Consider the following 27781-nt stretch of genomic DNA (forward strand, 5'->3'; position numbering starts at 1 on the left):
CATGATAGGGGTGCCAATAGAGTATCATGCTCCTGTTTCAGAGGTTTCAAGATCTGAGTAATCAGTCTATCTGTAATTGATCAGAGTTCTAACTTTGATGTAAAGAGTCCTCACTATCTATAGTCCTATAACTCACTCTATGTATCTTGGACTCACATTCATAATTTCTTCTTTCATCTTTCAATTTCAAATACAGTAAATATGTTTAATACCTACTGATTATGTCTGCAAGTCAGATGTTAAGTTCCAAAAGAAGTAAAAATAAATGAGTTGTGAAAATCTGAGAGAAAAATTAGAACAAGTTTCCTTCTGACTTAGAGCCTAACACTTTGGGTAAGTTGCTAGACTTCTGTGAGTTATTTTCACAGAGATATTTTTCTTAAATCCTGACCACCTATTTGATAGAATTTTATCAAAATAAATTTTAAAAGTATAAAAGATTCAATCTGTCAATGTGTTAAAGATAAATTCTAAGTCAACAGAAAGCAGTGATCTCATTAATCTGTAATTTAAGCCAGCAGATGACAGTCGAAAACATCTCATCAGATCTCAGTTAGGGTCACACTTAGAGTAGGTGTATTTCTGGCCTTATTCAGCAACAGCTGTGTATGCAGCAAAACCACCAAAAGCCAATTTATGAATATTATGGACATATGTGATGGCCCACCCATCTTTTCAATCTGCAGGGAGAATACTGTGGATATCATGACTTTCCTCCCACCTTAAATAAAAATATGCAGTACCCACCTCATTAGAGCTATAGCTAGTCATGAGAGTCTGCTCATGAACTACGAATGCATGTTTGTTTCTCCTTCCATTATGCAGTGGAAATATGCATGGAACATCACACAGCATCCTGTTGTTCCTTCAGTGAAAACATACAAGCTGGAGATATCCATGGAAAGTCCACCAGAAAAAGAACAGAAGTGTTTATATCTATTCTAAATCCCTTATGCCTCCCCCAATGGTCCATCACCACTGCCTAATCTGAGAATTCACTTTCACCTTCATATTTAGACTTTCAGACTTTAAAAGAATCTATCACCGGTCTTTCTAAAATCCAGACTGTGGCTAGGAATTTTGTCTTAATATCCATGACTCACTGCTTCCAATCATAGTGTCAGATCTAAAATTCATTCCAGACTCCTTAATGGCTCTAAGAACCAACAAATTAATTAATCCTAAACTCCTCACGTCGGGCTCATTCTGTTGGACCAATTTTATAGGCAGAGGAGTAAGTGGGAATCTGGCTTTGAATTCTGTGACGAATGAAGCAACAGCCAAGCTGGAGAAACAGCCTTAGAAGCTCTGAATCCCCATCCCCTATCAAATGCCTATAAAGAACCCTAGATCATCCTCTGTCAAATTATTTATAGGTGACAAGAAATATTTCTAATTATATCCATTCACAGCCACAGTCAGTGAATATTGTGCAAAGAGATTGCCAAAAACGGTTGTGCCAAGTAGGTTCCCAGCTAGGACAGCTGAGGTGGCTGCTGTGTTTGCAGAATAGTCTGTATAAAAGTGGAGCTGAGATGCCTCTGTCCCATCCTTCCTCAAAATTCTTCAAGGTATGTATATGTGGAAGAACACTTAGTTTTACATTCCCGCTGATAGTGATTTTTCATTTAAAGGAGATCTATTATTTCCCAAATTTTAATTTTTCTTTCCAACATTCTTAAGGATGACACTGTACACAATATAGCTATTAGTATTTTGTGATTAAATGGGGGGAAAAAAAAGAATCCCGCATTCTCTTTATTTTTTCTTTCAACAGTAGTTGTCTGCTTTGAGCCTGCCACCTTCTTCATCTGATAGCACAAGAGGTAAGAATAATTTATTATTACACTCTAAAGAACAAAGGAATCTTTATATTGCTACATCTTAATAAGCTACCATTTTATTTCCTAGTTTAGTATTGGGAATAGGATATCAGGGGCAGCTGTTCTTTAAAAATGACTTCTCATAAAATTTTGGCTTTTCAGGCCACTTAAAACTTAATGAAACTTCTCTTTCACATGTTGTTAGAACTTCAGAAAGAATTCAACCATCATATGTAATATTTAATGTGAACTACTACTCCAACTTTACCCATTAGGATACATCAGAGAGACTGCATGATAAAAATCAAGATGTGTTTATCTGGAAATTGATATTTCTAGGTGCCAATCCAGGCTTTTCACTGATTCTATTTGTCTGGATCAAGCCAGTTAGCCTTTATGTATCTCGAAATACAGTGTGTTGCAGTGGAATTAATAATAAACCTGGATTTAGCAGAATATGATTCATGTCCCAGCACCCCCACTTATCACCCATCTCTGTGATACTGAATGACCCTTAACCTTTCCAGGCCTTAGTTTCCTCATCAGTAAAATGAGGAGGCTGGATTTTATTGACTGCTAGGGTCCATCCAGCTCTTGCCAACTGTGATCGAAATCAGTGGTTATCAAGGACTCCTGCACAGAATCAAAACATTTAATGGAACCCTGCTAACAGAGAAATCGAAACATTTAATGGAACCCTGCTAACTGTGCATGTGGAGACATGTACTTCTGGTATTATATTAAGGGTATACATCATGAAAACCTATTCTACACTTAAGAATTATTTTAAATGAGTTTATATTTAATACAGCATCTATATTCATTTAGAAAAGAACAGAAAACACTGTTCATGTGGAAATGTTGCTTCTTCAAACTTGAGGCAATGATCACTGTGTGGGTGGGTTCAAGGACCCCCTGCAACAACCTGAGGCTCTGTGGGGGCTTGATCCACAAGTTGAGAAACAACTAATCTATAATAAGACAGGAGATGGGAAGGGTAGCAATCGTCTTTCTGTGTTTCCTGGATACACTGCATTATAATCTCCACATGGTAGTGTGTTGTTAATTCAAAGCTGCCTGGTGTAAAAACAAACACAGAAACAAAATATAATGTAATATAATAACATTTCTCCTTCAAAGAAAAAAAAACTGACATTAAATGTTCCCATATATATCCCCTGAAAATACATCTAAATTTCATAGTGTCATCAGGACACTTTTACAGATAAGGCTGATTTTGGAAATAGAGTGTGCGGTAAATTCCACAGCCAACCTTTCAAGTTGAGGGGAAGTTTAATGCTGATGATAAAAGGTCAAGACTCTTTCTGGAAAGCCTACAAAAGGTGGTGGCTATCACTGTTGTTGCCGCCATCATCATTGTCATTATCATTGACAACCAAGACACTGCTTTCCACAACTATCCCCTCTTCTGCTCCACAGAGGTCACCTTCTTTTATTCTGGCCACTCACCCTGTTCTTGCCATCAGGACGACAGGACTTATTTTATTTTCTCATAATTAATTTGTCAGTGGGGAAAGTTTTTTAAGTTCATTTTGGCTTGAAACTTTATACTGGCTATCCATTTCAGAAAAAGTATTTAGAAGATTGGTATTTTTAAAAGGAGAAGAAGAAAGAGATTATAAACCTAAAACCTAAGATTCAGATTTTTAAAATCCATTATGCTGAAATCCAACTAAAAACAAAGAGAAATACAGATATAATCACTATAAAATTTTATTAAAAATGAAGATGTCTTTTCTCTAAGAATCTTTTAAAGTTATTTTTGCTTTAGATAATCTTTCCGGCTTTAAAACAATTTAAAAACTAATAAAAGAGATCTGAATTTTTACTTAGGGAAAATTTTATGTTGAATATTTGGCTTTCATTGTAGTTATTTTTTCCTTTACTTACCTAATACCTGTCAGTGAACTTGGTGTTTATTTGTAATTATTAGATCTGGACTTATGTCCTGAAACAACAGATGTACCTGTCCATATTCAATTTTAGTAAAGCTGACATCCAATTTTAGTAATTTGGGATGGGAGGAAAATTTGTCTAAATACCTATATTTGAATTTTTAAGACAGGTTCATTTATATTATAAAGCCACTGGAAACAGTTATTGTCCATATCTTTGTATCATCACAATGTTAAGTGGAGGGGGGGGGGTTGGAAATAGGAAAGAAAAGCAACAAGAAAAGAAAAAAATTCTGAACATGCTTGAAGCATCACATATGTTGCTGATTGAATACTGATTCCTCCACATTTCTCAACTAAGGTTTACAACACAGAGGATGAAACTGAGGCTTAAAGTATCACAAAAATTAAGCTACCAACATAGTGCTTTCAAATCAGTGAGCTGATCTCTCAGCTCCTTGACATGGTACACAGGAGTGGTCCCTAAAGGCAGGGGTGAGGAAACTAGCATGGGATATTAAGCACATTAATATGAAATCAGCAGAACAATTCTCCACCCCAGCCCTGAATCATCATTTGGCTCTGTTTCTTCCTCTAGGTACACCTAGTCCAGAACTGCTATCAATAACCTGCAGCCATGAGTTCCGACTCAGAGATGGCCATTTTTGGGGAGGCTGCTCCTTTCCTCCGAAAGTCTGAAAAGGAGCGAATTGAAGCTCAGAACAAGCCTTTTGATGCCAAGACATCAGTCTTTGTGGCGGACCCGAAAGAGTCCTATGTGAAAGCAACAGTGCAGAGCAGGGAAGGGGGGAAGGTGACAGCCAAGACTGAAGCTGGAGCTGTGAGTAAAGCATCTGGAGCTGATTAGACTCTGCCTCATTTTGGGTTAAGTTAGATGATACTGATTTTTTTTTTAACCTGGCCTTTTCTACTCATTTGATACCGGTTCCTTCTTTTCTTAACAGACTGTAACTGTGAAAGAAGATCAAGTCTTCGCCATGAACCCTCCCAAATATGACAAGATCGAGGACATGGCCATGATGACTCACCTGCATGAGCCTGCTGTGCTGTACAACCTCAAAGAGCGCTACGCAGCCTGGATGATCTATGTGAGCACCCTATCAGCATTACTTCTCACTCACTTTATGTTCTAACCATGTTAGCCAAAATAAGGGCTTTAAATAAATTTGGCTATTGCACTGTTCTCTTATGACCAATCATTTGGCTAATGTTGTAAATTCTGATATGTTTTTAAACGTACATGTGGAAAGCCATTTACTAAACTGAATTACTTGAAAAACTGAATCATTTGGTGCAGCAGCAATGATGGAGGGAGGCAACAAATGAATGAAACTTGATGAGAACTAGCACAGTACTTGGCTCCCTCTCTATTTGCCCTTAAAGCAGTATTTCCAAGGTAAGTTAATAAGGTGTTTGCTGACCGAGCAGCCCTGTCCTTCCCTACAGACCTACTCGGGCCTCTTCTGTGTCACTGTCAACCCCTACAAGTGGCTGCCAGTGTATAACCCCGAGGTGGTGGGTGCCTACCGAGGCAAAAAGCGCCAGGAGGCCCCGCCCCACATCTTCTCCATCTCTGACAACGCCTATCAGTTCATGCTGACTGGTGAGTGAGAATTACAATTTCCATAGCCATTTGTAAAATATTTGTATACTGATATCAGAAAAAACATAGGGCTAGTATTCTGAGAATAAATGTTCAGCACAAACATGATAATAGAAATCATAAAATTAGGAAAATATATTTAAGATAAAATGTACTAGTTCCAAACATAGAAAAAATTTTGCTTAGATTCCTATGCTAAGCACTAGTTTCAAAAACAGAGGACGTTTTGCTTAGATTTCTATGCTAAAATCCAAAATTAACTAATGCTAGTTCCACCTCAAAATTAATTATATTTAGGCATCAACTCTGCATTTTAATTATAGCTAATACATAATCTCTCCTAAGAATTAAGTTTTGAAATCTCTCAGTGACAAGTTATCACAAGCACAGTATAAAACTTTGAACTGGACATTAACAACATGACATAATTTTGAACTACGAACCAGGTGACTGAATGGGACACAAAATTATTATTGATCTGATATTGATAGATTATTTCATGGATAAAATGATAAAATGATGCATTACATAGTCCATACATTAGAAAGATAATGGGATTATTAATCAGAACATCTTTGATACTTATTTTTAGAAAAACCTTATGAGAAACAAAGCATAAATTCGTATAGCTATTTTTGCAAATGGGGAGTTTTAAAAGACAATTCTGAGTTTATAAGTACTGTGTTAACCTATGTGTTAAGTGTGTTTTTCTTAATATTATCTTTGTTTTCTCTTTCACAGATCGTGAAAACCAGTCAATCCTGATTACGTATGTAGATTTCATTACTTTCTTTCTGTTGAGTTTCAATCATTGTAGTAGCTGCTACTACCTTAGATTCTGACCTTTTCTGCTGTTTGAACTTCATAGTGGAGAATCTGGTGCAGGGAAGACTGTGAACACAAAGCGTGTCATCCAGTACTTTGCAACAATTGCAATTACTGGCGAGAAGAAAAAAGAGGAACCTGCCGCTGCTGGCAAAATGCAGGTGTGTATGATATTCATCTAAGGACAGAATATTATATTTTTAAATCTAGCCACATGCCCATCAACAGCAGACTGTATGAAGAAAATGTAGTACGTATATACCATGGAATACTATGCAGCCTTAAACAAGAACAAAATCATATCCTTTGCAGCAACATGTACACAGCTGGAGGCCACTGTCCTAAGTGAATTAACACAGGAATAGAAAACCAAATACAGCATGTTCTCTTATAAGTGGGAGCTATACGTTGAGCATGCATGGGCATAAAGATGGAACAACAGACACAGGAGACTACTAGATGGGGAAGGGGAGGAGGGAGGCAAGGGCCAAAAAACTACCTACTGGATACTGTCTATGTTCATTACCTGGGTGACAGGATCATCCATACCCCAAATCTCAGTGTCATGCAATATGCCCATGTAACAAACCTGCACATGTATCCCCTGAATCGAAAGTAAGAGTTAATTTTTTTTCTAATTGACCGTGGTGCTTCAAAATCATAGCAACCAATTGCAAGGGATGCCAGAATTTAGAAAATAACTCTTAGAAGGGCTTGTGAGAATGAGTTGAATAGGGCAATGTATTGGCAAGTAGAATAGGCAAAACTTCTCACAATCATTTTTTTTTAGGAAATGTTCTGGGCCTGGGAGATACAGAAATCAAGACCACGTCACTGGAGTGTCCCACTCCCCTTCCCAATTTATCTTCCTTTTAACTCATTTTGGAAAGCTTTACTCTAAGTTACAGAATACTGCGCAGGGGCAATGGGGAAAGGAAAGAGGTCAATGGGAAATTATTTACTGCAACTTTTTTCTTTATCTGTCTTATTCGTTTCTCTTAAGGGGACCCTTGAAGATCAAATCATCAGTGCCAACCCCCTACTGGAAGCCTTCGGCAATGCCAAGACTGTGAGGAATGACAACTCCTCTCGCTTTGTAAGTCTCTTGATCTTCACTGTCATGTGAGGATCAGCACTGCCACTTCTGTGTATGTGGTGTCAATATTTTTTCCATCTGCTTGGTCCACAGCTAAAGAAATAGTTGCGACTTTTAATGTGTACAATAATCTCTCCTTTTGCTTTTTAAGGGTAAATTCATCAGGATCCATTTTGGTGCCACCGGCAAACTGGCTTCTGCAGATATTGAAACATGTAAGTTAATAAATATTAGTGATTGAGAATCTTTTTCTTTGGGGTACATATCGGAAAATCTTGTACTTCTTAATGTTGTGTGAAATTTTCAAACACTTGATTTTTCACTGTGGCCTCTTCTTTTAAATGAGCTTCATCTGACTTTCCAGATCTGCTAGAGAAGTCCCGAGTTACCTTCCAGCTAAAGGCTGAAAGAAGCTACCACATATTTTATCAAATCATGTCCAATAAGAAACCAGAGCTTATTGGTAAGACACATCTTTATTTCTACCAAAGAAGAATAACAGCCATTCTAAGAAGCCCCTCTGAAATATTTCTGATGACCAAAGTAACATTGTCTATATATTGTTCTTTTCCTTGTGTTCAGAAATGCTTCTGATCACCACCAACCCATATGACTTTGCCTTTGTCAGCCAAGGTGAAATTACTGTGCCCAGCATTAATGACCAGGAAGAGCTGATGGCCACAGATGTAAGTAATAGGTACAAAGTAGGAAAAGGCAAATTCATTTTCCAGTGTACAACACTCTCCTCTATTAGGGTAGATAGCAGTGGCAGAAAAACTGTTAATAGGTATACAACCCTTTGGGCTTTCTTACTCCTGGAAACAGATCCTGCTACATGTGTTAAAAAGCTTTCACTGCCTGTAATAAATGTTGGATCTTTAGTATTCCTTAGCTAGTAGGCTCCTTTTATTCTATCTTACTAGTCATTTTTTGTTGATGTTTATGCTCAAATATTGATGTTTCTTTGTTATTTTATGCCAGACCCCACACCCAAGAATCTGGGAAGGAACTGCAATATTATTACAGCTAAACATGGAACTCCCATGATTCTTCTACAGTCACATGTAAACATAAGCCTTGTTTTGAATAAGCCTCTGTGGGCTAATGATATACCCCTCTCTACCCCCAGGCAGCATTAGAAGAAGTGGGTTATCTACTTCAAAATTCTGGGGACTCCATAAGCCTTTATATTTGTTTTTGAAACTACACACTCTTTCCCCACCATCACCTCTTTGTCAAGGATTATTACCTTTTGGTTTACTTTATGTATAAACTTTATATATATATTTCATGTTTTCTTTTGATTTCTGAATAATCTTCTTCATTTTTAACTTCAGTATCAGTGGGACTACTCCAATACTCCCAAGTTAGGATAGAAAGTGCTCGCAAAAATGCTTTTTCTTTTAAAATATTATTTTCAAGAAGTCAATAATTTATTTGTGTGGCTTTATCTTATAAATATCAGTTTGTACTCTCTATAACTTATTATTATCTTTGTATGTCCAACAGGATAGGGAGTTAAACACACCCTAGTCTGGGAGGTTAAAAAAATGTAGCAGTCTTGCTCTAGGACCTCTGTAATAATGTCTAGTTTCTGTAAATAGGTAGAGTTAGTGAGCTGGAAGTGGAAGGCAATAATCTAGGGAAAGAGTCTCAGGTAAGAATGGTAAATAAACATATTTTCCTCTGCCTGCTCTGATTCCTGCCCCCATTTATAAGCCTTTTCAAAGTCTATGTGGGCAACTAAAAAGGTAATCAAAATTCAATAGAGAAAAAAGATACAGAACTATTACACTAAGGTGAAATTCCTTGTTTTCACAAATGTCTCTTCTCTGAATGAGAAATAAGTGACTAGGTAAAGTTTACTAACCCAGGCATCTTATGATCAGCTGAGCTGTGGCTTGCTATCAGAGGGGCATGTGGAGAAACACTCACAGCCACTGCTGTTCTCCTCATACCCTCTTTCCAACTTCATCCCTCATGCCCTTTAGGGTGGGAAGGTAGACTGTGATTATGTATTTGGACAGGACAAATAGGAGAAGGAGGAGCAACAGAGAGACTTATGAGACTGGAGAAAAGAAACAAAAATAGCCAAGAGACCATGAGGAGCATGTGCCTGAGAAGCAAAGCAGGGCTGAGGTGGAGAAAAGGGGAAAGCACTGGTCTTGGCTTCAAAAGTCATGGCTCTGAGTCCTGGTTCAGTGAGGGTGGACAAGTCACATCATATGATTTGACCAAATGGACTCATGATTCAAAGGGAAAGACTGATGCAAACCTCTTGGTGTTGCCATGTGGATCAAATAGGTGAAGTATATGAGTACCATTTGAAAACGGCAAAGTGCTAGTCAAATATAAGGCATGGCATTATTAGAACAAAGTGGGAGACAGACCCAGTGTTCTGAGGGAGTCTTCCATGGTGCTAACTGGGAGTAAATTCAACTCTTTTGACAGAGTGCTGTGGACATCCTGGGTTTCACTGCTGATGAAAAGGTGGCCATTTACAAGCTCACTGGAGCTGTGATGCATTACGGGAACATGAAATTCAAGCAAAAGCAAAGGGAAGAGCAGGCGGAGCCAGATGGCACAGAAGGTACCACCCTCTATTGGTATCTTCCACTTGACAGAACTGACATAGTGAGCTTTTCAGAGTCAGGAACCATGTTTTCACTTTCTCTGACCTATCTCGTGAAGGGCAAAAGTATTATGGGAAGGAAATTACGCACTGCCTAATGTTTTACATTATTGAGCAGATTTGTGATTTCTGCTCATATTCCAATCTTCATTGGCTTTTCATAAGCTAATATTTGCTATTTGACTAAAATATTTTTTATTTCAGTGAATAATCTGTGTGCTCACATCCACTGAAAGAAACAGATCTAAATTTTTCTGTCACTACTCCTCTAGGTTAGGATTGCTCAAATTTACTATCTGTGGTCTACTTTTGCCACATGTTAAATATCACAGAGAGCATTGATTCCCCAACCTTCAATTTATCATCACAAGAAATGACTAAAATTAGCCCAAGTGGTGACAATGCTTTTGAGGCAATATGAACAAATAAATAGGTTTCGTGATATTTGCACATATTACTCTTTGAGTAAAACATTTTTTCTTTGCCATCATCATTTACATTTTAAATTGTGTAAGCCATGGTCAGTTTCACCATTTTTTTTTTTTTTTTTTTTTTTTTTTGAGACAGAGTTTCACTCTTGTTACCCAGGCTGGAGTGCAATGGCGTGATCTCGGCTCACCGCAACCTCCGCCTCCTGGGTTCAGGCAATTCTCCTGCCTCAGCCTCCTGAGTAGCTGGGATTACAGGCACGTGCCACTGTGCCCAGCTAATTTTTTGTATTTTTAGTAGAGACAGGGTTTCTCCATGTTGATCAGGATGGTCTCGATCTCTTGACCTCGTGATCCACCCGCCTCCGCCTCCCAAAGTGCTGGGATTACAGGTGTGAGCCACCGCGCCCGGCCAGTTTCACCATTCTCACCTTGTTCACACAGTTGCTGATAAAGCTGCTTATCTGACAAGTCTGAACTCTGCTGACCTGCTGAAAGCCCTCTGCTATCCCAGAGTCAAGGTCGGCAATGAGTATGTCACCAAAGGCCAGACTGTGCAACAGGTAAACATGATTTAAACTCTGATCTATTTGAACCACAGGTGACTCAAGAATTCGTCACTGTTTTCAATTTAAAAAACTAAACTATCACTCCTATTGAAGGTGTACAATGCGGTGGGTGCTCTGGCCAAAGCCATCTACGAGAAGATGTTCCTGTGGATGGTCACCCGCATCAACCAGCAGCTGGACACCAAGCAGCCCAGGCAGTACTTCATCGGGGTCTTGGACATTGCTGGCTTTGAGATCTTTGATGTGAGTAGTGAACTGACAGAAAATTAGCAAGTACCAATCCCCAGGCATTTTATCAATCTTGTTAGAGCATACAAAATTGCTTTTACAAAATGTACTTTACAAAATGTACAAATGTAATTCCTACTGAAAAGAGTCTTTGAAAAGATATGAAAAGTAAATAGGTACAAATAGGGAAAAAGAAAATTCTATTCTTTGGAGTCTAGAAGTCTCAAAAATTGATCCATGAGAGGTCAAAATAGTCAAAATCTATCCTGGATCCTAGCAGATGAACATAAAAACACCTTTTAAAAATTACTCTAAGGAATTATTTAAGAGTCCTCATTTAACAGTATTTTGCCTAGGATGCACGATCTCATGTGGTTACTTGGAAAACAAAGTATTCAAAGAATCGATTCTACTTTGTTTAGAATTATATAATAACAAAACAATCTGAAGGTTTATAATTTAATAAACCAAAATGTCTTGAATTCAGAAGAAAATACTAATAGATGCTCTGTAGATAGAATATTTAAGTTATGAGTAATTTCCTATATTTATCTTGTTATGTAGTTCAACAGCCTGGAGCAGCTGTGCATCAACTTCACCAACGAGAAACTGCAACAGTTTTTCAACCACCACATGTTCGTGCTGGAGCAGGAGGAGTACAAGAAGGAAGGCATTGAGTGGGAGTTCATTGACTTCGGGATGGACCTGGCTGCCTGCATCGAGCTCATCGAGAAGGTTCATACGACTTTTCTAGCTTTCAAAACAAGAAAAACAAATTACTTGCCTCCCTATGCTTAATCATACTCCCTGTTCTCATAGAACAAGCAGTGCTGTTTCATGACATGCTTGTATATTCTGATTGGTTGTCAGGTATGCCCCAAGTGATCTGTTATTAACAAGTAAAGTAGAGCAGTTTATAAAAAAAATGATTATCATTCACATACTCATGGATTCACATTTATCCCTCTAAAAACTTCATTCTCTCTCACTTTTATTCCTACGTGATTTCATGCATATGGGAGAAAGGGATGAAATTACAGCTAATCCCCTGTGGTGTGTAATTAACCGTGGTGTACCCATGATAGTGTATTGTGCATGAATCGTCATCCCTCATGTGTAACAAGGCAGGCTATGTCAAGATGTTTTAAAGACTGGAAGGTTAGCCCTTCAACTGTTGCAGTCATCAAGTCTTTCTTCATTCATGATAACTACTGAATAAATACCAAACCTCTGTATCACTCACCTAGAAAATGGGCCCTGAATTCCCCATTATCAAGAGGATAGAACAATAGTTACATCAGATCTAGATATGTTAACACTCATCAAGAAATTGTTAAAAACTTCCAAAAGTATATCGGGAGCTTATTGTGTACTTACTGATATCAATGAAGTGTATGTGTGAACCCTACCCTAAGCAGAGGGAAAGGAAGAGTAAATGTAATTACCACCCAGGAATACTTAAAATACTCAGGTTAAAATTCAAAAAAATATGAAAGATAAGAGTTTAAAAGCAGACTGGGTCTGCACCATCTGGGGAAAAGATATGTTAATTTGGTGATATAATATCTCTACTACTCATGAAAACTTTATGGTCCTCAGAAAAGGCATTTATTTTATTCTCTAGTATTTCAGTTTCTGTATCACCAAAATAGTCTTAGGTATACAATTTATGAATTTGTTAAATCATCAGTGTTGAATCTTCTTTCAGTCTTTCGTATCAAATACAATGAGAAAAAAAGACAAACTGTTTGAAAGCAAAACCAAATTACTATCACTTAACTCCACAGTGGTGGAGAATACAGGTTTAAAGTACAGCGTTTTAATGATACATCATAAGCTGTACTTTTCTCCTAGAAATGGATCATTTTTAGTCCTTACACATAATCTCTCTTGCCTTCATACTTTTGCCACCTCTAGATTTGAGGTAAAGGAAGTTATATTGTCAGTAGGAAAGAAAGTAGTCAGATATATACATTTATGGAATAAAGAATTCAATTTTGAAATGATGTTTTCAGAATTTGATTTTATAAACTGAACATGAAGTGTGCCAAATGGTTCAGATGTATTTTTTTTAACTGAGTCTTTCTAGCAAGCATATTTCCCGTATGTTCTGGGTACATAATTGTTGTTTCAGATGTCATGTCTATTTAATTTATCATTTAAAGTCTTCTTTTGAAACACTGTATTTTCAGTTTTCCATCAGCTATATGCAGCATAACTTTTTGAGGGATTCATTATTATCATCCCTTTTTTTCCTATTCTTAGCCCATGGGCATCTTCTCCATCCTGGAAGAGGAGTGCATGTTCCCCAAGGCAACAGACACCTCCTTCAAGAACAAGCTGTATGAACAACATCTTGGGAAGTCCAACAACTTCCAGAAGCCCAAGCCTGCCAAAGGCAAGCCTGAGGCCCACTTCTCGCTGGTGCACTATGCCGGCACCGTGGACTACAACATTGCCGGCTGGCTTGATAAGAACAAGGACCCCCTGAATGAGACTGTGGTCGGGCTGTACCAGAAGTCTGCAATGAAGACTCTGGCTTTCCTCTTCTCTGGGGCACAAACTGCTGAAGCAGGTGATGTTTAATAGCATTAATATGTTGCAAGAGTCACAAAATAGATATACACTGTTCAACAGAGACAAATGTAGTTATAGCAAAACCTAACATGAAAACACTAGCCAATACATGCCTAATGAAAGTGTATTTAATAGCTGTGGTACAGTCTTACAGTCATAGGCTTTCAGAGCTAAGTGACACTATAGATCATTTAGCCCACAGCCTGATGTCACTGGTGAGAAAACAAGAATCTCAGAGGGGTTAAGTGATTTGCTCAGAATCATAAAACATTTCTGTGGTTCTCCAGCTAAGCTGGAGGTAAGGAAATCCTTTGTCAGGGCCCTAATGCTTGGAGAACTGAAGTTCTGTTCTCTTTAGTGTCCTAAGACCAGATGTGCAAGTAACACCATGGAAGCACAGGCAAATGGGAGCCAGGACTTCCCTGCAGGTGAGCAGAGGCTCACCCACCTGGGACTAAGCATGCAACTCTGCCTATTCTCAGAGTGATGCCTGCACTAAGGAGACATGACTACTCTGTCTCCTTGGCCCTTCCTTCAGAGAACAGACATTGATGATTTGGAGTAGGGGCGTCCCATCCCCTACCCACATCTACCCTTTACACTCACAATCCTTTTGTTGTTTTTTTCCTGAATGCCCATAATGTGAGCCAATTCTTAGATTTTCTTAATCTACAATTGAGGGAGGAGAGATATGGAGAGAATAGGAACGATGTAAGTGAGTACAAATTTAAATTCCAGAAGGAATTTTGGCAGTCCTGAGATCTATGGATAGTACTTAAAAGGCTGTTGCAAATAACTTTAACTTTTCCCTTTTATTTTTTAGAGGGTGGTGGTGGAAAGAAAGGTGGCAAGAAGAAGGGTTCTTCTTTCCAGACAGTGTCAGCTCTTTTCAGGGTACAGTATATTCTTGAATTACAGATAAATACTTTCATTAAAAACTAAACTATCAAAACAAAAAAAAATTTAAAGATATCTATGGTGAAAGTGAATAAAGTAGTATACTTTTCAGTATACTACTAAAGTTTTTGTAAACGTTTTAAATGCCTTAGGAAAAGATTAACAAAAAAAGATAAACTATGTGTCTCTTCACATCAACTTTATGATAAATGAACCATTGCCCCTGAGCCCTACATTCAAGAGATCTGGTATTAAACAAATTTCACATGAAATCAAACGCTCTTTTAAAAATAACCACTGTATTCAATTACATCTGTTTCATGTGACAAAAAATCTCAATACAAAGTTTCTCTGACTGGTGGTGCTTGAGAATAACAAACTGAAATGAACTGAATTTATGTAATCTGTCATTTCCTAACTATGCTCCATATATATGATTCCTCTCTGTTATGATAATTTATGTTTTTCATTGAGATAGCTCATTAAAATATGAAATGAAAGACAAACATTGATAGGGACTCTAATGTAGATGCAACTGGAAATGATTTTAAAACTTTCATATGGTTCCACAGGAGAATTTGAATAAGCTGATGACCAACTTGAGGAGCACTCACCCCCACTTTGTGCGGTGCATCATCCCCAATGAAACTAAAACTCCTGGTAAGACATTTCTGATATCCAGACAAGCTCCAGTGTGTCTGCGATAGACCATGAAGTATGCCATATGGATTCATTCTTTTAGGTGCCATGGAGCATGAACTTGTCCTGCACCAGCTGAGGTGTAACGGTGTGCTGGAAGGCATCCGCATCTGTAGGAAAGGATTCCCAAGCAGAATCCTTTACGCAGACTTCAAACAGAGGTTTGTGTCTTATTATTTTTCCCTTTCAATGTCTTAGTCTACATCAAAATCACTATATAACCCAAACATTTTAAAAATTTTCCTTGAAAAATGACATGAATTATTTGAAAATTGATCATAAAAGAAAGGCTTCTATTATTGTAAGTTTTTCATCATATCTTCCCAAGTTTTACCTAAAGCACTGTTTGACTTTTTAAATGGCATTTTGTTCACAAAACCTTAATCTATCATCTTTTCAAATGGCAGTTATCAAATGTTCTACCTTTTTTTTCAGTGAAGAAAAACCACATTTTTATATTCTTTTTATTCTGACAGATACAAGGTTCTAAATGCGAGTGCTATCCCAGATGGTCAGTTCATTGACAGCAAGAAGGCTTCTGAGAAACTTCTAGGGTCTATTGACATTGACCACACCCAATACAAATTTGGTCATACCAAGGTACCACCAGTCCAAATTTCTGTCTGTCATAATTTTATCAGTTTTAGACTCTCTCATGAGTGGAAATAACATATTTAACTTGTTCTTTCATAAGGTTTTCTTTAAAGCTGGCCTATTGGGAACTCTAGAGGAAATGCGAGATGAAAAGCTAGCTCAACTCATCACACGCACTCAAGCCATATGCAGAGGGTTCCTGATGAGAGTGGAGTTCAGGAAGATGATGGAGAGGAGGTGAGAGGCCACACACAAATCTTCTTTCTCCGCACTTTCATAAATGAATCCACTGCAGTCATAACTTTTGTTGAGGGATAGTCATTTTCCACATTATTCTCCATTTGCATCTTTTTTTCTTTTCCTACAGAGAGTCCATCTTCTGCATTCAGTACAACATACGTGCTTTCATGAATGTGAAGCACTGGCCCTGGATGAAGCTGTATTTCAAGATCAAGCCACTCCTCAAGAGTGCAGAAACAGAGAAGGAGATGGCCAACATGAAGGAAGAGTTTGAGAAGAGCAAAGAGGAGCTGGCTAAGTCAGAGGCAAAAAGGAAAGAACTAGAAGAAAAGATGGTGGCTCTGATGCAAGAGAAAAATGACTTACAACTCCAAGTTCAAGCTGTAAGTATTACACATTGGATAGTTCAGCCACATCTCATTATCCAGTCACTATGTGTGTGGATGCTGCACATGTTCATATGTGCATTCATACATAGTTTGGTCATCAGGGAGCAAAATCATAAAAATATTCCTAGACATTTTCCTTTCTTTATGGAACTTTCTCTCAGATCAGATTATTCTTTCTTTAGTGTACTTTTCTACATAAAATAGAAGGTATGTTGTTTTTACCAGGGCAGAGAAATGGCTACATTAATCCCCTCTTAAATGTGAGAATACTGAGTACTACCATGAATAAATTACTTTTCCAAAGTTGCAAAGGTTACTAAGTGGCAGATTTTTCCCAAAAGGCTAGTTTTCCTGATTTGGCCTTCCACATGTGAATATCTGAAGGAAATCTGTTATTATACCTGATCAGTAGATGACAGTGTTACCATTTTGTCCATTTCATTTTAAAAGTTAGCAACTGGTATACATGTTGACCAAACTGGTAGTTACTTAAGTTTCTACCTTTTAATAAATTATTGTGTGCTTGTAGATAGAGCTCAAACAAATGAAGATGCTTAATTTCTCCCTTTAGGAAGCAGATGCCTTGGCTGATGCAGAGGAAAGATGTGATCAGTTGATTAAAACCAAAATCCAACTTGAGGCCAAAATTAAAGAGGTGACTGAGAGAGCTGAGGATGAGGAAGAGATCAATGCTGAGCTGACAGCCAAGAAGAGGAAACTGGAGGATGAATGTTCAGAGCTCAAGAAAGACATTGATGATCTTGAGCTGACACTGGCCAAGGTTGAGAAGGAGAAACATGCCACAGAGAACAAGGTACAAATCATAATCCATTTTAGAATATTTATAAGTACCTTGATACCAAAATATTTTAATTAAAAATTTAATCTTAAGATTACTGAAGATGAAAAATACCACTGTCATAATTATGTCATCTCTTTAGTCTTCACCACCTCAATCTACTTACTTTGACCTTTACCACATATTTTTTCAGCCATATAGGCCTGGGTTAGCTTCTGGTTTTCATTTTCCATCTCAGGCTGACATAATTCTAAGATACTATGGTATCGTGTTTTTCATCAAGATAATAGGTTGTCATTGACATTCCTATCACTTGTTCAATTCTAAAGGTGAAAAACCTCACAGAAGAGATGGCAGGCCTGGACGAAAACATTGCAAAGCTGACCAAGGAGAAGAAGGCTCTACAGGAGGCCCACCAGCAGACCCTGGATGACCTGCAGGTGGAGGAGGACAAAGTCAACACCCTGACCAAAGCGAAAACCAAGCTGGAACAGCAAGTGGATGATGTAAGTGTGAAAAAGAAAATGTTTCCCCTTGCGATGAAATAAACAATGGTGACATGAAACCAGCACTGATGCTCATAAGCCTTTAACGCTTGGTCTGTAAATAAAGTTCTTGTGTTATTTGTTGTATCTTTAATTTTTTTTCTTATGAATCTTTGAAGGCTACTGGTATAGGGTTCAGTACTTAAGAGCTGAAATAAATAAAATGCATTCTAAATTTAGCTTGAAGGATCTCTGGAACAAGAAAAGAAACTTCGCATGGACTTAGAAAGAGCCAAGAGGAAACTGGAGGGTGACCTAAAATTGGCCCAAGAATCCACAATGGATATAGAAAATGACAAACAGCAACTTGATGAGAAACTGAAAAAGTAAGTATATTATAATTCAGCTATAACCTGCTTGTTGAATGTCACTGCAAATGAAACATATGCTAAAAAGATCTCCAAAACATTACATCATGACATATGGGAAAAAATGACATCTTTGACCTTTTACTTAATTAAAATCATACATTATTAACCTGTAAAACATTGTACTACTCACTCTTTCAACACTAGCAGTATAAAAAAGTTGGATTATACATAGAAAAGAAGACTGATAAGAGAACTGATTATAAGCTAATGTGTTATTCTTCTAATAGGAAGGAGTTTGAAATGAGCAATCTGCAAAGCAAGATTGAAGATGAACAGGCCCTTGCAATGCAGCTACAGAAGAAGATCAAAGAGTTACAGGTAAGTTATAACCTCCACCTTTTCTGGGCATTACAGAAAACAAAATTAGCATAAATTCACATTAATGTTGACATATCACACCCAGGCCCGCACTGAGGAGTTGGAGGAAGAAATTGAAGCAGAGCGGGCCTCCCGGGCCAAAGCAGAGAAGCAGCGCTCTGACCTCTCTCGGGAGCTGGAGGAGATCAGCGAGAGGCTGGAAGAAGCCGGTGGGGCCACTTCAGCCCAGATTGAGATGAACAAGAAGCGGGAGGCTGAGTTCCAGAAAATGCGCAGGGACCTGGAAGAGTCCACCCTACAGCATGAAGCCACGGCAGCTGCTCTTCGGAAGAAGCATGCAGATAGTGTGGCTGAGCTTGGGGAGCAGATTGACAACCTGCAGCGGGTGAAGCAGAAGCTAGAGAAGGAGAAGAGTGAGCTGAAGATGGAGATCGATGACCTTGCTAGTAATATGGAGACTGTCTCCAAAGCCAAGGTCTTCATTAACTTGTGCCCTTTTCTTTATTTGCAACAATTCAAAATGACCAAGTTTATATATGACTATTTTTAGCCAGATTACACAAACATTAGATGTTATCTGTAAAATTACTCCTAGTACACATTATTGTACTGAATCGCTTATGGTGTCATATCCTCTTTGTAGAAAACGCTTTAACCTCTGATACTATTACCATGAAAAAAATATAATTACAAAAAAGGTTTATCTAAAAACCATACTCTAGATGATGCAGAATTTAAATGACATTCATGCTTTCCAAGAGAATATAATTTGACAATCATGTATTCATTAATTTAGCCAAATTAAATGCCTGTACTACTTTATAGCCACCATGCAAGATAGACAGAAAAGTGAATAAACATCAGCCCCTTTCCACAGGTAGTTACAGCTCTCTAAATCCTAGCCTCTGAAATAGAAATGTATTGTCTCTTCCTATTTTGTGCTTCTCACTCCAGGCAAACTTCGAGAAAATGTGCCGCACCCTAGAGGACCAGCTTAGTGAAATAAAAACGAAGGAAGAGGAGCAACAACGCTTAATAAATGAGTTGTCAGCCCAGAAAGCACGTTTACACACAGAATCAGGTCAGCAAATAAATTGCATCAGCCTTTGGAGAGGTGGCAAAAAACGAGCTTTTACCTATCAAATACAAGTAATTTCTCCAGCTATGTACATTCATTTATCATGTCTTACTTACTCCTCCATCTTTTTATTATGAGACAGTAAAATGTAATGATTCTAAGCTACAACTGGGGAAAAAATTAAGCTCCCTGGGCTCAGGAGATTTTTGTTGCCTCAGCATTACCCAAAAGGTCTCGAATTCTAAAATATCAAAGAAAACTCATACATTTTTAAAAAGCAAGAAATAACCTCAATAGCACTGAAAACCTTGAGCGTTTTTTCCATCATATGAAATAAGAGGCTTACAATGTTATTTCATTCTCTAAATTATTGTTTACCTAGACAACAGAACTAAATCATTGCCGGTTTGTCTTCCACAGGTGAGTTTTCACGACAGCTCGATGAAAAAGATGCTATGGTTTCTCAGCTATCCCGAGGCAAACAAGCATTTACACAACAGATTGAAGAATTAAAGAGGCAGCTAGAAGAGGAGACTAAGGTGAGAATTCTCCAGCTGATACTTTCAATCACTTGAACTGTGCAACATAAGACACTATTGAACTTTGTGTAGAGAATGTCAGTGATCAGAAGATAAACTTACATCACATACTTTTTGGTTGGTCTAGGCCAAGAGCGCTCTGGCTCATGCCCTGCAGTCAGCCCGCCATGACTGTGACCTGCTGCGGGAACAGTATGAGGAGGAGCAGGAAGCCAAGGGTGAACTGCAGAGGGCAATGTCTAAGGCCAACAGTGAGGTTGCCCAGTGGAGGACCAAATACGAGACGGATGCCATCCAGCGCACAGAGGAGCTGGAGGAGGCCAAGTATGGGCTTTCAGTGCCGTGGGGCAGGAAGAAGTAAAAGTAAAGACTGAAGGAAAAATAGAGAAAGAGAATATTCCAGGCCTGGGGACAGATGAAAGACTTCAGCTTATTTTATTACAGGGTGGCAGATTCCACCATATTCTTCTTCTTAAAGCCCAGTGTATACCCACTGGAGAATGGAATGAGACCAGATCCCTCCACCCATTCTGGTCCAGAAGCATCTTAAATTTCTTTCCACCAAGATGGATTATTAATTATCAGCATAATCTTTATGAAGTAAATAGAATTAGTATCTTTTAATAGAAGGAAAAATTGAGACACTAAGACTATCTGATAAATTATTATGAGTATTACAATGAACAATAATCAGATTTTCCTTACCCAGAGTATTGAATGTTTAGAGTACGGCTGTCATACGCTGTCATTATTTCAACTAACAATCTGTATCAATGGATGTATTTTCCTAATTACACATACTGTCTGTGGACTACAACTCATGAAATTTGCACGTTTACACATAGAAGGAAAAAAAGCATTATATTCCTAGTGTAGAAACCCTTTATAAATTTGATTTATCTCAGTAGTTGTTAGAATTAGACAGAATGAAAGAGTTTTTAGCAAGCATTTGCAGAGGGAGTTCTAGGTAAGAATGTAGGCTGGGAAAGGTCATGAATTGTATAGGTTGGTGAACACAGCAGTAGATAAGACTTTGGAGGAAATTTGGGAAGCACAATAATGTAGTAGTATTTATTATCTGAGGCCACTAAATCCAGAAAGTTACTGATTCATTGTATAACCTTGAACATGTCACTCAGGGCTGCAGTTTCCTCATTCACAAAGTAAAGAGGACCGTACTAGAAAATGCTTAAAGATTTTACTCAGTGCTAACATTCCTTCGTGATATGCCTCCTATTCATGGTTGTCATTTCTTCCTCAAGGTAAATAAAACTCAGCCCTTTTCCACAAGTAGTTATAGATCTCTAAATCCCAGCCTTCAAAAGAGGAATGTATTGTCTCTTCCTGTTTTCTACTTCTCATCCCAGGCAAACTTCAAGAAAATATGCCACACCATAGAGGACCAGCTTAGTGAAATAAAAACAAAGAAAGAGGAGCAAATTTTCACACCGCTCACTCAGCTCTAGTGCTTACTTATACACACACACACATACACAAAAGTGCTTCATAAATATGTTTGGCAATACCTGAGATGGATAAAGACAAGAACTCAACAGGGAAAACAGAATTCTAAGAGAGTGTAAATGTTTAGAAAAATTCAGTAACTTGTGGACAACTCTTGGGGAAATATGCTTTCCTAGTCAGCAGCTTTATAAAAGTCACGGTGGTGACTCTGAGTCTGCTCTTGGTCACTCATATTGACTCAATTTTCAGGAAGAAGCTGGCCCAGCGTCTGCAGGATGCAGAAGAACATGTAGAAGCTGTGAATTCCAAATGTGCTTCTCTTGAAAAGACAAAGCAGAGGCTACAGAATGAAGTAGAGGACCTTATGATTGATGTGGAACGATCTAATGCTGCCTGCATAGCTCTCGATAAGAAGCAAAGAAACTTTGACAAGGTGGTCCACAGTACCGGCTCCCTGGGGGGAAACTGACATCACTCTTGGTTTCAAAGGCTTACTATCTATCTACCTCCAGGTTCTGGCAGAATGGAAACACAAGTATGAGGAAACTCAGGCTGAACTTGAGGCCTCCCAGAAGGAGTCTCGTTCTCTCAGCACTGAACTGTTCAAGGTGAAGAATGCCTACGAGGAATCTCTGGATCATCTTGAAACTCTAAAGCGAGAGAATAAGAATTTACAACGTGAGTCACTGTAATCATTCTATTTCAAAAATGATAGGGAGATATCTTTTCAATCTTCCTTTCTACTCAACTGAAATTTGGTACTTTACTATTACAGAGGAGATTTCTGACCTGACAGAGCAAATTGCAGAGGGTGGAAAGCATATCCATGAACTGGAGAAAGTAAAGAAACAAATTGAGCATGAGAAGAGTGAACTACAGGCTTCCCTAGAGGAAGCAGAGGTACATTTTTTCATTTGCTCAGCTATGCATTATAAATAAATTGAAAATTAATAGCAACTGAGATCTCTATCATGTTGTAAAATCTTTAGGGATAACACATGTAATTCAGTGAAAAATACTGAATTGTACCTTAAGGATGCAGAGCTAATAGGCTAAATTAAGACATAAAAGTTTGTAGATTTTTAACGTCTTCTTGGAGAAATCGTCATAATGTGAAAGCAATAAAAAGTTCTTTAGGTAACCTAAATAAATGTTGCTTTTATTAAGGCATCTCTTGAGCATGAAGAGGGCAAAATTCTTCGCATTCAACTTGAGCTAAATCAGGTGAAATCTGAGATTGATCGAAAAATTGCTGAAAAAGATGAAGAAATCGATCAGCTAAAGAGGAACCATCTCAGAGTTGTGGAGTCAATGCAAAGTACACTGGATGCTGAGATCAGGAGCAGAAATGATGCTCTGAGGATCAAGAAAAAGATGGAAGGAGACCTTAATGAAATGGAAATCCAGCTGAACCATGCCAACCGCCAGGCTGCTGAGGCAATACGGAATCTTAGAAACACACAAGGAATACTGAAGGTACACTGGGGTAAAGACACAGTGTCGTACAGTCTCAGTGCCATTGCGTAACTCAAATTTTAATGTTTTACGAGGACTACGTCATAAATCACCTAAGTAACATGGTAATCAGTTCAAAATTATATGCACACAACCGAAAAAGAGCTTAATTCTAGAAGGCCCAGGATAGAGTTTGCTTGGTTATCTGCAGAGAAGCACTGTGGTGAGGGGTACAGAGATGGGGGAAGGGATGAGAGAGTTTGGCTACATGACACTGCTTAAATCACTTCATTAATCTGGGCTTCATTTGCTTAATATGTAAAATAACACCATTGGACTAGTTGAAGTCTAAGGATACTTTCCTGATCCAAAATTTTATAAAGCTAGCCATGGTATTTTTTAATGATTCAGGATCTAAAATAATAAAACATCGTGTTCTTTTTAGTAGAACTGCAACCCTCAGCTACAAAGAACTTATTATTAAAGGTACTTGCAGATTGTTTCTCTCTAATCATACTCTAAGTCATTAAGATCAAAGTGTGTACATGACCACACATTTGCATTTGCTTTAAGTGGAGCATGAGTAAGAGGCTCTTTGTCTTTCTGTGTAGGACACTCAGCTACATTTGGATGATGCCATCAGAGGCCAAGATGACCTTAAAGAACAACTGGCAATGGTTGAGCGCAGAGCTAACCTGATGCAAGCTGAAGTTGAAGAGCTCAGGGCATCCCTGGAACAGACTGAGAGGAGCAGGAAAATGGCAGAGCAAGAGCTTCTGGATGCCTGTGAGCGTGTGCAACTTCTGCACACTCAGGTGAGGCTCAAGATCATGGTTTAGCAAATGTACTCTCTGAAGCTGAAGACAATTTCAGAAGATAAGTTTATTTATAAAGTAAAAAGTAATCTTGGCAGGTATCCCTTCCTGGAGTTCTAGAAAATGTACAGGGTGCTGTAAGTATTTACTGGGACCTAGCTGGTTCAAAAGTATATTTATGGGCTGGCATAATCATGTTGATTTGAAATAATCTGGAATTCTAGAAACTTTTATTTAAAAAACACAGAAGACATATACAAATAACCATATACACAACATTTGTAGCTGTCTTGTCTTATGCAATTCTAAGCTACAAAAAGATAAGCAAATAAAATTGAGGAGAAAGACAATAAGCCATTAAATAGTTCTTAGGTAACACATATGCACATAATGCTAACCTCATGGGATACAAAGAGAAGCTCTTTACTTCAAATTCATGGAGATCATTATTAATACTAGTTAGCATTTAATGTATATAGCGAATTTGTTAAATAAATGGTGGTATATCCTCACAATGGCTAATATGTAACCAATGTAGTATGCATTTATTGCCATGTGAAGATATTTACATTTTAGTAAGTAAAAAAAGCAACTTAAAGATAACATAGGATGTGTGATCTTTTTTCCCATATAAACATATAGGAAACATCCAGAAGGATAAATAAAAGTTTATCCTTTCTCTCTGGTGAAAGCGCAATAATTATTTTTGTCTCTTGTCTGCTAATTTGTATGTTCTATTTTTTAAAATAAATGTATGTTACTGTATACTTCTGTATACTGTAAAGTTGCACTGTATAGCCATAACCATTATAGAAGTGTTAAACTCATATACTTTATATAATTTTAAAATCAAATTAATATGCAGCATTTTTCTTACTCATTAACAGTATCTGAAGTTGACTATTCCAAATACTGTCAACTTGCCAAACACAGAAGGAGTTTTTGGTTCATTTTTATCCCAACAGGACTACCATTTATACATTTATAATATGGAGCCAACTGATATGAATTAACAGCTAAAAAGTAATGATTCGTTTTAAATGAGCTGGGTAGTACTGCACGGTACAGCACTTTGAGTTTTGGGGGTTGTGTTTTATGCTTACAAATAGCAATTGATAATAGTTGAATATGTTTGAAATCACAAATTAACTTTTACCTGGAATAATTTAGAAGCTTGATTAATAGAGATATAGACAGAAAGGAGAAAAGGCATAAACTTAGAATTATCTTCTAATTTGATGTTTATTCTAAACATTTCTTATGGTTAATAATTTATGCCTGTGTACACTAGTTAAAATGACATTGTGAATGGTTATAATTAAATGTGCTTCTCTTCTCTTTTATTAATTTGAAACAGAATACTAGCCTGATCAACACCAAGAAAAAGCTGGAAACAGACATTTCTCAAATCCAAGGAGAGATGGAGGACATTGTCCAGGAAGCCCGCAATGCAGAAGAGAAGGCCAAGAAGGCCATCACTGATGTAAGCAAGATAAGCATTTGTCTTCCTGACACATGCATGCTGCCTGCTATTATCAGAACTCATTATTTTCTGGATTTATTTTGCTAATTAGGCTGCCATGATGGCTGAGGAGCTGAAGAAGGAACAAGACACCAGCGCCCACCTGGAGCGAATGAAGAAGAACATGGAGCAGACAGTGAAGGACCTACAGCACCGTCTAGATGAGGCTGAGCAGCTGGCCCTGAAGGGTGGGAAGAAGCAGATCCAGAAACTGGAGGCCAGGGTGAGTCTCCACCACTTCATCTAATTCCTAGCCTGCTCATATGACCAGTTACAGCCAAATGAGTAAACGTCTTTGTTCTCTTCCAGGTGAGAGAGCTTGAAAATGAGGTGGAAAGTGAACAGAAGCGCAATGTTGAGGCCGTCAAGGGTCTTCGCAAACATGAGAGAAGAGTGAAGGAACTCACTTACCAGGTGACCAGTGTTTTCATATCTTCCAGGCCTACAGCTTTCAAGAAAATAATGAGTTGCTTTAAAATAATGGCACTATCTACTTGCTCCCTCTTTCAGACTGAGGAGGACCGCAAGAATGTTCTCAGGCTGCAGGACTTGGTGGACAAATTGCAAACCAAAGTCAAAGCTTACAAGAGACAAGCTGAAGAGGCTGTGAGTATCTCCACAGTAGAAATGAAAGGTTCACAAGCAGATCCAGGTTTTCTGGGGCCTAAAGTTTATAGAATTTAGGGGGCTTTCTTTACATTGGGAATACATAATTAGGTATGAACATGAATATTTAGAATGAGACAAATGAACCATAAATTACTAGAGCCTTAGAGATTTGAGTTTATATCTTCTGAGACCTCTTTAAGCAATTTTCCAGACATGTTAACATAAAAATTCTTCTTGGCTGCAATCCACATCCCCCTCATCTACAACATTCTACAATCAACCCGCAGCACTCATATGGACCTGTGCAAATGAGGGTCTGAATTCTAAGCCTCATTTAACTTCATGATAAATCCATTTTAGGACTTTTTTTTCAATTTGGCTGCCATTATCTTTTTCATTCTGTTAATTCTGAAATCTTCCTTAGGGTACTTAGCACCAAATGCCACTACTGCACCTATTTTTTAAAGTTTGTTTTTTAGAAACAAGATTGAATTCAGACCCCTGCTACTTTGTTCTCCCTGTTACCTTTGCAGCCTCTTCAGTTTGCCAGAAAGAGAGTCAAGTGAGAGAGACTTGAGGAGGGTCAGAAGCACATTCATTTACATAGACAAGTTTGTGGGATGCCTTGCTCTCAAATAACTATGTTACTAAATAACAGCCCTTTTCTTTCTTTCTTTCTTTCTTTCTTTTTTCTTGAGATGGAGTTTCGCTTTTGTTGCCCAGGCTGGAGTGCAATGGTGCGATCTTGGCTCACTGCAACCTCTGACTCACGGGTTCAAGAGATTCTCCTGCCTTAGCCTCCCGAGTAGCTTGAATTACAGGCGTCCACCATGCCTGACTAATTTTAGTAGAGACGGGGTTTCACCATGTTGGCCAGGCTGGTCTTGAACTCCTGACCTCAGGTGATCCACCCGCCTCGGCTTCCCAGAGTGCTGGGATTACAGGCGTGGGCCATCGTGTCCAGCCAACAGAGCATTTTTCTTTCTCATTCATGAGGCAAATCCTGTAATAATCAGAAAATGTCCAATTTTCTTGTTATCTCAAATGCATTTCTGTTTTCAGGAGGAACAATCCAATGTCAACCTTGCCAAGTTCCGCAAGCTCCAGCACGAACTGGAGGAAGCCGAGGAACGGGCTGACATTGCTGAGTCCCAAGTCAACAAGCTGAGAGTGAAGAGCCGGGAGGTTCACACTAAAGTCATAAGTGAAGAGTAATTCATTCTGAAGAAAGAAAATGTGATCAAAGAAATGCACAAAATGTGAAGTTCTTTGTCATTGTCCTGTATATCAAGGAAATAAAATATTCAGATAATTTTACATCTAAAAATACATTTGTCTCTTAATTATAAGCTCTATAGTGCTATTAGAACTAATTTCTTTATTCAACATTTGTGGAGCTCCTGCTATGTGCAATCAAGATAATAACAAAAATGAATGTGGGCAGTGAACCCGACTTTAATAGGTGAATGAAATAACGTGCTCTGAGGAGACACAAAGGTGATAAATGCACTCTCAATTCCATTCAATCAATTTTACTGAGTACCAAGTATATGTCTGCTACAGAAAGGAACACCAAGGATATGACAGTCATCTCTGTCTTTGAGGAGCTCAATTCAAGTATGGAAGACGTCAATTCAAACAGATACATACTCTGACATAAGTGTGAAAAACAAACGTGGCAATAACAGAGTGAGCTGCTAACCTTGGGAATCCAGGAAGGCTTCTCAGA

At 38.1% G+C, this 27781-nt stretch overlaps 1 protein-coding gene across 1 annotated transcript; it reads left to right on the forward strand.

Moving 5' to 3' along the window:
• Nucleotides 1-1530: 1530 nt before the first annotated feature.
• Nucleotides 1531-27379, forward strand: LOC105717728 (myosin-4). Its single transcript, XM_021676023.2, has 40 exons — nucleotides 1531-1571; nucleotides 1778-1826; nucleotides 4338-4580; nucleotides 4705-4848; nucleotides 5207-5363; nucleotides 6105-6132; nucleotides 6232-6349; nucleotides 7192-7284; nucleotides 7436-7499; nucleotides 7649-7747; nucleotides 7867-7970; nucleotides 9736-9874; nucleotides 10789-10907; nucleotides 11007-11156; nucleotides 11706-11876; nucleotides 13407-13716; nucleotides 14542-14612; nucleotides 15188-15275; nucleotides 15358-15475; nucleotides 15791-15914; nucleotides 16009-16145; nucleotides 16276-16531; nucleotides 17109-17351; nucleotides 17666-17842; nucleotides 18062-18207; nucleotides 18480-18570; nucleotides 18656-19045; nucleotides 19525-19651; nucleotides 20069-20187; nucleotides 20315-20511; nucleotides 21901-22084; nucleotides 22164-22329; nucleotides 22427-22551; nucleotides 22819-23127; nucleotides 23718-23921; nucleotides 25279-25404; nucleotides 25496-25666; nucleotides 25753-25857; nucleotides 25954-26049; nucleotides 27115-27379. The coding sequence occupies exons 3-40, from the start codon at nucleotides 4377-4379 to the stop codon at nucleotides 27265-27267; spliced, it is 5823 nt and encodes a 1940-aa protein (XP_021531698.2). The 5' UTR covers nucleotides 1531-1571; nucleotides 1778-1826; nucleotides 4338-4376; the 3' UTR covers nucleotides 27268-27379.
• The last annotated feature ends 402 nt before the right edge of the window (nucleotides 27380-27781 follow it).

This window comes from Aotus nancymaae, unplaced genomic scaffold, assembly GCF_030222135.1.
Source record: "Aotus nancymaae isolate 86718 unplaced genomic scaffold, 86718_ANA_hifiasm-v0.15.2.pri h1tg000018l, whole genome shotgun sequence".
Lineage (NCBI taxonomy): Eukaryota > Metazoa > Chordata > Mammalia > Primates > Aotidae > Aotus > Aotus nancymaae.

Excerpts from the sequence above, each read along its gene's own strand:
- LOC105717728 (XM_021676023.2), top strand. The coding sequence starts at position 4,377 with ATGAGTTCCGACTCAGAGATGGCCATTTTTGGGGAGGCTGCTCCTTTC. Across the intron at positions 18,571-18,655 it reads AGAAGATCAAAGAGTTACAG|GCCCGCACTGAGGAGTTGGA; the intron begins GTAAGTTATAAC and ends TATCACACCCAG. Across the intron at positions 25,667-25,752 it reads TCCAGAAACTGGAGGCCAGG|GTGAGAGAGCTTGAAAATGA; the intron begins GTGAGTCTCCAC and ends GTTCTCTTCCAG.